Here is a 12,794-nt window from a genome sequence, read left to right as displayed (position 1 = left end):
CTCCCTTGACTCATCTTGACCACCCTCCCTGCTTACAGATAGGAAGCCCTTCTCCTGGACACCCATGCAGAGCCCATCTGCCTGTCAGTCCCTTTCCAGTTTATCCCATACCCTATGGGGGAAAGCACTCTCATTCTTGCTTTCTTGATATTTTCCTAGCAGTTTACTCATAATACCCATAAACTGCTCATTATGTGTCATGTACTATAATAGGAAGAACTTGCATTTTAGGACCATAGAACCTGGTCTTGAGTCATGACCTCACCATTTATCACCGTTTATAACCTTAAACAAGTCACCTGACCTTCAGTTTCTCATCTGTGAAAAGGAAATAAGAATACCTACCTCGTGGGACTATTAAGAAAAATGAATGAGATGGTGGACAAAAGCTAAAATTGCACCTGAAGAGTAATTTGTAGCTTTAAATGCACAGAAAGAAGAAAAGAAGACAGGCAGAAAAGTAATGAGCGATGCTTCCATGTCCAGAGTTAGAGAAGGAACAACTTGAATTCAAAAGTGGTAGAGGGGAAGGAAGCTAACAAAGGGAAGGAGCCGAGGAAAATGAAGACGGGTGTCCGTAGGCAGCTGAAAGTGGGCTAAAAGTGGGTTCTTTGAAAAATAAAAATGCAAATTGATAAATCTCTGAGACCAATCAAAACCTAATGTCAAGAATGAAAAGGAGGCACAACTACGGGTCTCTCAGTCTTTATAATGATCATAGGAGGGTAGTGTGAACAATTTCATGCCATTAAATTTGGAAAAAAAAAAAAGATCACCTAGGTTCCCTGGAAAACCACAACTCTACAAAACCTACACACAAAGAAATAGAAAATAGATGAATAGTCTTTTCCCTTTTAACCAGAATCTGTGGTTGAAAGTACTTCAAGAAAACTCTAGGCCCAGGTTACTTAACTGACAAATTGTGCCAAACATTTAAGGAAAAATTAAGCCAATCTTATGGAAACATAAGATTGAGATAAAAGCACTTAGTAGAGTTATAGTAGAAACCAACCATCTGTTTGTGTCAAAACCATGACTGTACCCCAGCAGAAAATGAATCCCTCTGCCTGAACTCTGGGTTCAGGAGAGCTGCTTCTCCGTCTGGAGCAGCCGTTCCCCACGGCTGTTCCCAGAGCTGCCTATGCAGCCCTGCCAATGGCTTGATTGGGCCACTTTGAGACTCGCCTAAGCCCAAAGCCCAGATAATTCCTGAGGAGGCTGCAGAGAGACAGCTGGTCTGGGTAGGAGACTTTTTGCCACTGCAGATGGGTGCTGGCGTGCTCCCAGGAGGACCCTGGCCAAGAGCATAGGATTGCTTAGAGAGGGGGGTGCTGTGAAACATGGCACCAGGGCCCAGCCAGAGCAGCCCATTGGCCTTTGTGATATCTTGGAGTTACAATAACATGCTGCCCTGTGATGACGGAGCAGAGGTCCAGACAGCCTGCTGGCAGGAAGAGTGGACACGTGGCGCCCGGGCAATTGCCTGGTTATAGCGTGCGTGAGTGGGGCACTCAGCTTTGAAGTACCGTCATCGCTGTTTGAATTTATTGGCCATACAGTGCTCTGTTCAACTTTAGAAGCTGTCATATCCATCAGATTAAACCCTTTTAATAGCAACTAGATCTTAGGTTATAGGACACCGGATTTATTTAAACTTCAGATAGATTTTGGAAAACCTCTTGGTATGATGGAGAGAACATGACCTTAACAAACTTGTCAAATATTGTCTCCGCCATTCATTACGTGGGTGACTGTAGGCAAGTTACTTAACCTCCCGAGCATCAGTTTTCTCAACTAGAGAGGTAAAGGAATGATAGTGATAATAATTGCTGTCCAGTGACAATTACATGGTAACTTACTATGTCCACCCACCCCTGCATATCTGGCCTCATTTGACCGTCACTATAATTCTCTGATATGTATTTCATATTCATCTCCCTTTTATAGATAAGGCCATGGAGGCACAGAGAGGTTAGGTAACTTGTCCACTGTTGCCCAGCTAGTGAGTAACAGGTCTGGGATTGGAGCCTGTGTTCCTGTTCCTTACTATGCTTCTGGACTGTCTTCGCAAGGAATTGTGAGAATTAAGTGTGATCACATATGGAGAAGCACCTAGAACAAAGTCTTGCACCTTGCCGGTGTAGCAGTGTGGATCCGTCTGCCCTCCCCACCCTGCCGAGGCCCTCCCGTGGCAAAGCTGAGGCTTTGGACTCATGACCGTGGTAGTTAGGCAAGCTCCAGATCTCTGGCAGCGTGAGCGGAAGGCAGGGTGATGGGAAGGAAGGTGGAGTTCGCTTTCCACCAAGAAGTCAGGGAGCCTTATGTGGCTCTGGACCATGATCTGTGATCCTGAATGTCGTGGTGGGGGGTCCTTCAGCTTCTTCCCTCTATGAAGAGGTTAATTACCCCTTTACTTGCACCTGGATTTAGAACATCACCTCATGACCCAGCATTGATCCCTTTCACGTATTCGTCCTTACTCTCTCCAGCTGACCCTCACTCAGACGATGTCTGAATGAGCTGGTCTGGCCTTGGGGCTTCAGTGGCTGAGGTGAATCAGTCATGGGTGGGGAGGGGGGAGACAGTGCCCAACACAAGTGAACCATGGGGGAAGCTGGGGGTGGAGTCAGGGCTCCAGGGTGGATCATTGGTCCTGCGGGGTAGGTAGGGCAGGCTGCCAAGAGATGCAGGGATTCTGCCTGCATTCATGTGTTCTCCTACCTGTGCTCTTTCTTTCCAAGGGATGAGGAGGAGTAAGGTTATCAGTCTGTTGGTCTAAGAACATGAACTGTTCTCTAGAAAGCTCTTTGAGCTCTTCAGTAAGATGTTGAGAAGTTGAAGTTGTTAATATGAAACACACATACACACGCATGTAACATATGTGTATATAGACGTTATTATTGATTTTTCTCTCACCTCAAGGGAACTTTTGCCACTGCGCTGTACCAAAGCAGTGATGGGAATGAAGTTTTAGGATGGAGATGGCTTGTTTATTACAAAACCACAACAGTGTGCTTTTCTTTTATAGGTTTGTCTACGGATTTTGAGCATCTGAAGTTGACCTCTGCTTTAAGCATTTGCTGCTGCTCCCTCACTGTCTGGAGAGATGTCTGTCGCTTACGATGATTCCGTTGGAGTAGAAGTATCCAGCGATAGCTTCTGGGAGGTAATGCCCATGCTTGCTTCCTCATGAACACAAAGACCAGGCTGATGGTGCCTGACAGACCTGGCTTCTCTTGGCCAGAATTGCGGGGCGGGGAAGGGGGACAGAGATGAGCAGACTCCAAACAGGCCAGACTCTGTGGTCAGATCCAGATGGTGGCAAGTATGGCTAAACGATCAGCACGGGTGGTGAACTTCCCTGGCAAGGAAAGAGTGATAAAGAGACTAGAGGTGGGCGCCTGGGTGGCTCAGTGGGTTAAGCCGCTGCCTTCGGCTCAGGTCATGATCTCAGGGTCCTGGGATCGAGTCCCGCATCGGGCTCTCTGCTCGGCGGGGAGCCTGCTTCCTCCTCTCTCTCTCTCTGCCTGCCTCTCTGCCTACTTGTGATCTCTCTCTGTCAAATAAATAAATAAAATCTTAAAAAAAAAAAAAAAAAAAAAAAGACTAGAGGTTAGGGCGCCTGGGTGGCTCAGATGGTTAAGCGTCTGCCTTCAGCTGAGGTCATGATCCCAGGGTCCTGGGATCAAGCCCTGCATTGGACTCCCTTCTCAGTGGGGAGTCTGTTTTCCCCTCTCCCTCTGCCATTCCATCCTCTTGTGCTCTCTGGCTCAAGCCCTCTGTCCAATAAATAAATAAAATCTTAAAAAAAAGAGAGAGAGAGAGGCTAGAGGTTCTCGTCAGGGTCTTAACAGTCTGTCTGTTCTGGGATTTTTCTTCTCATGCTTAGCCATGACGTGACTTGGTGCTGCGTACACTCATCACTGGGCTTGGCCAGAGAGGCGGTGTTACTGCCGACTTGTGTGTGGAAAAGTGGATGGTGGTGATGTGACCTCATGCTGGACAGTGCGGGCAGGTGGCCAGAGGGCTGACCCACTGCCCTTGAGCCTGTCAGAGCATCTTCCTATGAGTCTACACCCTTGAGGAACTCCTTTCCTGATTTGATATTGGGGGGGCGGTGTTTTGTCCTAGAAGTCACTCTCCCTGAGCCCACTTTTTCCTCCTTGCTGCTTAAAGGGAAGTCCATTTTCTTGTGGCAAAACCTCTGGCACTTGCCACGCAGCTGGGGGCTTAGTGGAAGGAGCACTGGCTTTGTAGTTGGAAAGATCTGGGTTCTGATCGCAGCTGTTCCATTGCTAGCTGTGTGACTTTAGGCAAGCTGCTTGACTGATCTGAGCCTCAGGTTTTCATCTCTATAGGGAGATGATACTGGCCTTTGAGGGAAACTGTAGGATAAAACAAGAGTATACGTATCAGCACCCACATGGGAGCTTTCCTGAACCTAGAGGCTCAAGAGGTGCATGAGATGGGGAGAATGCCAGGGGTTTCTGAGGACTAGCACGAGCTAGCTTTATAGACTTTTTGAATTGATTAAGTGTATAATTTTATCTGAGACCAAATACCATGTGATATTATTGTCTAAGAGAGACCATGATCACAGGTGCCCAGTTTTTAAAAAGATGGGCAAGGAACTCAAAATCCTATTAACACTTTATGGGGTGCCTGTGTGGCTCAGTCGGTTAGGCGTCTGACTCTTGATTTTGGCTCAGGTCATGATCTTGGTGTCGTGAGATGGAGCCCTGTGTCGGTCTCTGTGCTCAGCGCAGGAGAGATATTCTCTCTCTCTCTCTCTCTCTCTCTCATAAATCTTTAAAAAATTCTGTTAACACTTTTCTTAAAATTGGGCAGGAGGTCATTATCAACTGTTAGCTGAATAGTTCATTTTATTAAAAGTATGTGTTTCATGAGCAGCTACTATATGCTAGGTCCTTTAAGGCACCAGTGGGAAATGGGACAGCTCGGCTGGTAGCAGCCTTCCTGGTGGGTATCCAGGCCTGAGCTCAAATTTCAGTAGCCAGAGAGGTGCATCTGCCCCAGGAAACATTTCACAGAAGGCAACAAAAGTGACAGTAGAATCATAGTTGAGTCTCAGCCACCTGCAGCAGCAGCTCCCTGGCATTGTTAGGCGCATTCTCATGGCACCGGGGCGGGAGTGGTGGTGGTGTGATGCCAGGAGCTGTTACAAGATACAGTTTGGAGGTGCCTCTGGGACAGTGCTGAAACTCGGGACTGCCTCTCACCTCTGTATGCAGGTCCAGGTTCACGGGCAGGACCCATCTTGCTTGCTTGCCCCCAGGGAGCCTGTGGCCTTGCTGGCATTGCAGAAGCACTTGGGAAGCCGGCAAGGGCTGCACAGAGCTTTCCTGGCGGTTCCTGGGAGGCTGCTCTTTGGAAAAGCAGGTCCTTGCTAGTTTCAACACTGAGCCAAAACTAGATAGTATCCTTTAGAGCTGTGGGGGAACTTTGTATCTGTGGTGACATTACCCTCGGTACTAATCAGTACCCGCCTTGAGCTAGATGGTGGTGCAGAAACTGGCACACACAGCGGAGCTTGTGAGCTGTAGGCCAGGGAGGCAGCCAGACAGGTTCAGATGCGTCCTTTGGAGCCGGGTGGCCTGGGCTTGAGTCCCTGCCTTGGGGGTGAAGGGGGCACTTTGGGCAAGTTACTTATTTTTCTTTGCCTCAATTCCTAATCTGAAAAGTGGGGGTAAAAAATGGTACCTATATCCTGGTGTCGTAAGGGTTTCACAAGGAAGGCACATGTGTAAAGTGGTGTAGGGCGTTGGGGCAGGTGCGGGCTGGGAGTTCTGTCTCTCCGATTCGGGAGCTGGGGGTCATCTGCGCCTACAGTTGGGAGCATCGTTTGAATTACCCAGTTGAGGGCAGCAACCACTCTGGAGAAGTTTGGCAGCTAACTACAATGCTGTTACAGAAGTCTTTAGCTGCTGCTTTAAAAAAATAAAAGTAGAAGTTGCCAGCATATATTAAATCAAGCAGCTTTAACAAGCCCTGTCACTGATGTAAGCTCAGGCTCCCTGTTAAATTCTTAGCGGCGATAATGTCAGTGGACAAGGACATCTCCTTTGGCTGAGGAACGCTAAGGCAGTGGTTTATTTTCTAGTCCGGCCCCACTCGTCTTGGGACGCTCTCTGGAAATGACCCTTCAGCTTGGAGAGATCAGCGGTGCCGTTGTCCTCCGCCTGCCCGGCGGCTGTCCGCTGAACCGAGGAGCCGTTCCTCGGGGTGAGCCCATCCCATTCAGCTGTGGCGACACGGCTGTGTGCTGCCAGCCCCGTATCTCTCCAGGCTGCCGGCAGGGTCCCTCTTTCCCTCAGGAGGTGTCTTCTCACTGAGGTGACCCTCAGACCAGTACAGATCTACAGAAAGCCTTGTGGTCTCAAGGTGGAAAAGTTGTTGGGCTTAGTTTTACTCATTTCCACTGAAAGGTACTCACTGGAGTGGGTCATTCCAGAATCGTCTTCTGCGTGCTGGCTATATACCTGCACAGGCCGGACATGACTCTGTGCACCAGCAGCTTTTGGCTGTGACATCTCGAGGGAAGCCTTCATGGGAGGAGACTGACACTGGGCGGATCGTTGTATGGAGTGCTGTTAGATTTGCTGGGGGGCACAGCAGGAAGTGGGCTCCCACTGGGGGCAGGGCAGGAGAATGCGCTGGAAGATGAGCAGGGTTGGTACTCACTGAGCACTCATGTGTTCGCTGGAGGAACGAGTGAGCAAGTCCGGGGAGGGGAGAGCACCCACAGGGACTAATGCCTAATGGAAGTATCTGTAGATATCCGGAGGGCATTTCTGTATTACCCAACTCTTACACTGAGCCATTTAGAAAAAGGGAGCGGGGGCACCTGGGTGGCTCAGTGGTTTAAAGCCTCTGCCTTCAGCTCGGGTCATGATCTCAGGGTCCTGGGATCGAGCCCCGCATCGGGCTCTCTGCTCAGCATGGAGCCTGCTTCCTCCCCTCTCTCTCTGCCTGCCTCTCTGCCTACTTGTGATCTCTGTCTGTCAAATAAACAAATAAAATCTTTATTTTTAAAAAGTTGGGGGGAGCGGGCTCTGAGTCTCGCAGTGAAGCCTCCTGGAGGAGAGAGGACGATGGCCTCCGTGGTGGGCGGGGGTTGGGTAGTCAGTGGGGCCAAGCCACAGTCTGTCTCTGAGCCTCATGACGTTCAGAGGAGAAGGACGTGCTGCCTGGCATCACCAGAGAAGGCGTGTGGGGTAGTTAGGGCTGGACTTGGAGATGGGACAGCATTCCGAGTTGGAGCAAGTCTGGAAGCCAGAATGAGCCCGCCGTTGCAGAGGGCTGTTTTGGAGGCCAGAAGTCATATGGGATGGGCAGGATGGGGCTAAGGGGAGGCTGTTCCCCACGTGGGTGGCTTCTTCAGCAAGCTGGAGCCTGGCATGTCCTCCTTACAGGCTTCCCGGTGTGGGGTAGGGCAGCTCAGTTACTTCTGGCGAATCTTCTGGCTCACCCCAGGAGCCTAAGGGCCCTCCTACTGTGTCCTTAGTTTCTAGGCTCTGTGTCTGGGTCTTCTCAGAGGCCCTGGGGTGGGGAAAGAGAGCCTAGGCTGCAGGTTGTGGGCCTTGTCAAGTGTCACCAGGCCTTCCTAGGAGAGCCTGGCCTCCTCCACCTTCAGTGGGCTCTAGACATACAATGGCGGGTTTGTCGCCAGCAGGCCTGCCACTGCCTGAGTCTCCAAGGGCTCACTGGCCGCCAGGCTGGGAGGACAAACTGCTAATTTCAGGAACTGGGTCCTGAGTCTGCCTCGTTCTGGGAGGCAGGGGTTCTGCTCAGCTGTCAGCCATCTGTGCGGTTAGAGCTCAGATCTCCCCGGAGAAGCCAGGCCGGGCTGACCTGTACTGCGTCCTCTGTGGGCACAAAGAACCTTTGAGGAGAAGAGTATTTGGGGATGAAGAGAACATAAATATCTTGCTGGAAATGTTCTGAGAATGTTAGCCTGCAAGAGCTGGCCTGTGACTCCGGTATTTACCATCTCCTTCAGAGAAGGCTCTCCCTGCAGCTTCCTCTCCGACTGTGGAGACAGTGTCACACGGACACATCCCCACATGGACTGGCGTGCACTGCTCCCATCCCTCTGGGACAATTGCGTAGGTGACATATTTAGAAGATGCCACTGCCCTGTGTAGGTGGGTTCCATGGGGCCTGATTTGGCACCTGCCATGGTCCAGACCCACAGCTGAGTCCTGGGGTCCCGAGACGAGGATGTCGTCTTGAGGTCCCAGAGCCAACATGTGCCGCTTCGGGCAGTTCATGGACAGAAGGACGAGGGGATGCATCTGGCGCGAGGCAAGAAATTGCCTTGCCTCCATTTGTTCTCCGGCCACCCCTCGCTTAGACAGACCCAGACAGAGTCCCCCCGCCCCTACCCCTATGTGACGGCCTGTTTGTGGGTGTATCAGCTTGGTTGTAATCCTTGCTGTGCTTGGGCAGAGCTCCCAGCAGGCTGGTGGCATGCCTCGATTTCCCTGACGTTTCTCAAGGAACCACTAATTCATTCTTTCAGGCAAAGTAGCATCTGCTGTGTCACGACCGGGGATTGGGCCACTGGCCTCCTCTGTGCCGTGTTCAGTCTGTTATCTACCTGGGGCCCGGGCAGCTCATCCAGAGAAGCAGGCCTGTGTGACTCCTTGCCCTGGCTGGGAAGCTCCAGTTTTTTCCATCAGCTGCAGAGTAAAACCACACTCTGTAGCATAACGAAGGCATAAGCATGTGTTGGTGGCTCCTGGGCCACCTGGTCCTTCCTGAGGAGCGCTGCCCGGGACGGCTCTTCTAGGTGCCTGTCAGCAGAGAGCTGCCTCCTTCCTGGGTGTCTTTCCTCAATCTGATCTCCATTCCTTTCCCAGCTCCTCCTCCAGACAGCCTTCCTGACCTCTTCCGGCAGGCTTAGGTGGACTTCCCGCCTGCCCATCCAGTGTGTTTGCTTCTCCCTCTGGGCTCTGAACAATCTGAGGGCAAGGACATGATTTCTGCCCCCCCCCCCATGACCCCTCTGTCCCACGCATGGGTGTGCTCTGATAAGTCATCAGACTGTGTGCACATAAGCTATATGCTCATGGTCTTTGTGCTTCTAACATGGTGGTAGTGGCCAGCATGTATCGCTCCATGCCAGAAGCCCACTCTGGCTTATATGGTGCTCTCGAGCCTCACAACTGCCTTCTGAGATGGTGATCTCCATTTCACAGGGAGGGAAACTGAGGCTTGGGTGGTTTGCTGGTGCCCAGCTTCGCATCAGCAGTAGGTGGTGGAACTGAAATTCGGGCCGTCTTACTTCAGCTCTCAGGAGCTCTCCTGAGCTCTCCTCCGAGGAGCTCCTCAGAGGAGAGAAATGTTGCTCTGACTGCCACACATTAATGCTTCCGCTTCAGTGTGAAGTCACGCCCTGTCTTTGGGGTCAGACCCAGGGACACCGTTGGCTCAGAGAAGTGAGATAGCCTGCCCCGTTTCCTAGGTGATGACATGGCCTTGCAGATTTCCCCTCCCCGGGATGGTTGCCAGAATCGACCACCCGCACGCGGCCAGGGTCCCCCAATTCCTGAGCCTGAGGGGCATGCGGCCTCCTCCCTGAGTCTGCTTCTCGGCCCCGCACGCTCACGTTGCCTGCCTGGGAACAGACAGAGCTGGGGGGAGTCTGGCAGCCTCTCATCTTGGGGCCGGCTTGTTCCTCCCCGTCTAAATGCCAGAAAAAGAGCCGTTCCTTGAGAGAATTGTTTGCTGTCAAGCTTTTCCTCTGAAGATAAATTATTTTCTCATTTGATTTCAGTGATGTCAAGCCATGTAAGATAAAACATTTTCCTTTCTACTTAGTGAACAAGTAGAATTACACAGTTTTGGAGCTGGTGGGCTCTTGAGGGCTTCATTAGACTGTCAGCTTAGCTCCATGGAGACATTTGTATACAGATGTTTGGGGTTGGCGCTGAGGGACCCAGGTATGGAGATGGGGTGAGGGAGCTCCTGGTCCCATGTGTGTGGTGTGTGTGTGTGTGCATGTGGGAGGGGGCTGCTAACAGGAATCACTGAAGGGAGACCCAGGGGTTCAGATGCGGGGGACTCAGGGAGACGTGGCACTGTGAAAGCAGTTTGGGGAGGGGATGGATGGAAGGAAGGGGCCACTACCTAGAGGAAGTGCTTGTCCCACTTTTACAGTCTGGCAGTTTCCCCACCAGGTAGTTTGGCTTTGTGTCCCAGGGGTTCGCCGATGGCAGAGGCCTGTCCCTGCCTCCTTTCCCTGTTGGCGTTTCTGCCGAGAGCTGCCGGTCTTGAACAAACCCAGGGAGACCATCTCCCCAGCCTGTCAGCAGCAGCTCTTACGGCCATAGGGTGCCACACGTGCAGCGCCCGCCTGGAGGGTGGGGATTCGAAGATTCGAAGAGGGTGTGACCCGGTCACTCGGTCACTCGGCAGCCGTGTCCTCTGGCTTTTTCCTGGGTACTTGGCTGAAGGACAAGTGTGTGTGCCCCGGAGACCATGAGCTCCAGGGTGGAGTCGTAGGGGAGGGTGTGTGCTGTGCTCACGGACAAGTCCAGGGGTGTCACCGGGCCTCTGCTGCCATCTGAGCAGTATGTACGGAGGGCGCAGAGCTCAGCGAACCCCGCCAAGCACTCTCAAAGAGGAGTCCGCTTCTAAGATAACTGTGTTTCAGCACCCGTGTCCTCTCCACTCTGTGTTCTGCCTTTGGAGCTAGATCTGCAAATGGGGATTTCTGGGTTTCTGTGTCTTCCTTTTTCATTCGAACATTTAAAGATCGATGATGCCATTAATGTTGCAAGTTGTTGAAGTCTAGGATTTGTGCTTTAAAACTGTCACGTAGCACCAGGTGCCTTTGCGGACTGAGGAGCCTCCTTTTCTTCACTCTCCTACTTGACGAGGACAGTTCCAGGACCGGACGGCGCGCCCGTCAGCATGGGGAGTGAGAGCTGAGCGCTGGAGCTGGGACTGGAGTGAAGCCTCCAGGACAGCGGCAGGGCTGGGGCTGGGCGGAGTCAGCTGGAGCACAGACCAGTGAACACCAGCAGGCCAGCCAGGAACTGGGTCTGTGACCCTCTGAGAGCTCGGCTAGGAAGAGAGTATTACTGCCCTTTGAGGATGGCGAGCCCAGTGAGCTCAGGGCTGGTCCATGTAGTGGTTTGGGGTAGCGCCAAGGTGCAGAGCGCCTAGACCCTCTGTTCCAGGGCAGGGCAAGTTGGGAGCCCAGAGGGCGGGTGAGCTGGAAGGCAAAGGGGAGAAGTAAGTGAAGCGGAATCCTCTAGAAACAAGGACTGCCAGAGCACAGTCTGAAAGCAAGGCCTGGACTTGGTTTTCCAAAGATCCTCCTAATAGCCCATGCTTTCAAGCACACAGCACATTTCACAATCCTAAAATCCCTGGTGACCCCATTTGGGAAGGAAAGCTCAGAGTAGGGGCAGGGATAGGCTGAGATAGGGATAGGCTGCTGGCCCCTGGGGGATGCCCTGCCGGTGTGTGCGGGATGTGGCATCCGTCCTGTGCCTCTCGAGGAACATGGGTGGGGAAGTGGTGACACGGCCAGGCCCGCGCCAGGAGCCCTCTCAGCCTGCCTGGGACATGGGTAGACTTGGGGATAAACTAACTCGGATCCCGGATTTGACAGCAAGCCTTGTCAGCATAAATGAAGCAGCGGCTGTTTGTGCCCACACAGCACTTTCCAGCTTGGCGGAAGCGATAGCCAGCTGCTCGTTTGTCATGTGTGGCGCTGCTCTCTGATGTGCTCCTGGAGTTGATGCTTTCTGGCTTTTGTGAGGAGAGCTGGATTGATCCGCGGGATTAAGAACTCGGTAAATAAAGGCTCATGAGTCACTATGTCGCGCATGCCTCCTGCTGAGCACGGAGCAGTCTCCTGGTCCACCCCCCGCCGTGTACCCTGATCGGGAATCCAGCTCCCAGCACTGTTCTGACCTGAGACGACACACGGCGCCCTCTGTGCCGGGGGTGGGGGATAGAGGAGAGTGAAGGCACAGCCCTTGGCCTCGCCGCTGTTAGCACGTGTAGGCGTGCAGCCGCAGATGGGTTGAGCTGAGGGGAAGCTTCCCAAGGGGGTGGGGTCTCATCTAGCGCCTGCTCCCCGGGCCACGTTGGTGTCCTGCTGCCTCCAGAAAGCAGCCTTGCCCCTCAGAGTCCCCTTCCACTCCCACCACAAATATCATTTGCTTCCAGCAGTCCTGACCAGCCCGAGGGTTCCTTCCAGAACTTGTTGCCATCTGTAATTGGGTTGTTTATCTGACCCTAAGTCCCAGGAAGGTGGGGACCACAACGGTTTGTTCACCATTATCCCTCGTCCCTCCCACAGTCCTTGGCACATGGTTAGGTGTTCTTACACATTGGCGCGGGGCAAGGGGGTGGGGCGAGGCTCTCAAAGATTGAGTTATGAGGGCTTCAGGGGGCAGCCAGCCTGCTGGTAGCATTGACAGACTCTTCAGGTAGAAATCCTGGAATTACAAAGGGCCCTAGGAGATCATCTAGTCCTGTCCCCTCTCTTCATTTGTCTCCCAGTGGACACAATGGAGAGATGGCCGGGTCTGGTTAAGTGGTGCCTGAGCTGGGCTAAGGGCACGCCCGGCTGGGAGGAGACCCACCCCAGCCCAGTGTGTTTAGTCCTTGTGAAATCAGTTCTGCCTCCAGCTTACAGCCGAAGGAACGGAATGGTGGCGGGAGAGACAAGAGTACAAGGTCATTTATGTGGGGGCAGGGCCAGATCTTTGCCTCTCCCTCCTAAGAGGTGACCTTCCCAGGGTGGGGGCGCT

At 52.5% G+C, this 12,794-nt stretch overlaps 1 protein-coding gene across 9 annotated transcripts in view; it reads left to right on the top strand.

Moving 5' to 3' along the window:
- Positions 1 to 12,794, top strand: part of PACSIN2 (protein kinase C and casein kinase substrate in neurons 2) — a 135,571-nt gene that overhangs the window by 91,875 nt on the left and 30,902 nt on the right. For 8 of the 9 annotated variants that reach the window (XM_059187175.1, XM_059187182.1, XM_059187176.1 and 5 more), the window contains one exon: positions 3,029 to 3,166. The exons of the other annotated variant lie outside the window; for it this stretch is intronic. In XM_059187175.1, the coding sequence (XP_059043158.1) occupies positions 3,107 to 3,166 (60 nt within the window). In that variant the 5' untranslated portion in view covers positions 3,029 to 3,106. The remainder of the gene's footprint in view (positions 1 to 3,028; positions 3,167 to 12,794) is intronic. 9 annotated transcript variants of the gene reach the window in all.

This window comes from Mustela lutreola, chromosome 8, assembly GCF_030435805.1.
Source record: "Mustela lutreola isolate mMusLut2 chromosome 8, mMusLut2.pri, whole genome shotgun sequence".
NCBI classification, from domain to species: domain Eukaryota; kingdom Metazoa; phylum Chordata; class Mammalia; order Carnivora; family Mustelidae; genus Mustela; species Mustela lutreola.
The sequence above is the reverse complement of the archived record's forward strand: the minus strand, read 5'-3'. Positions and strand labels throughout refer to the sequence as shown.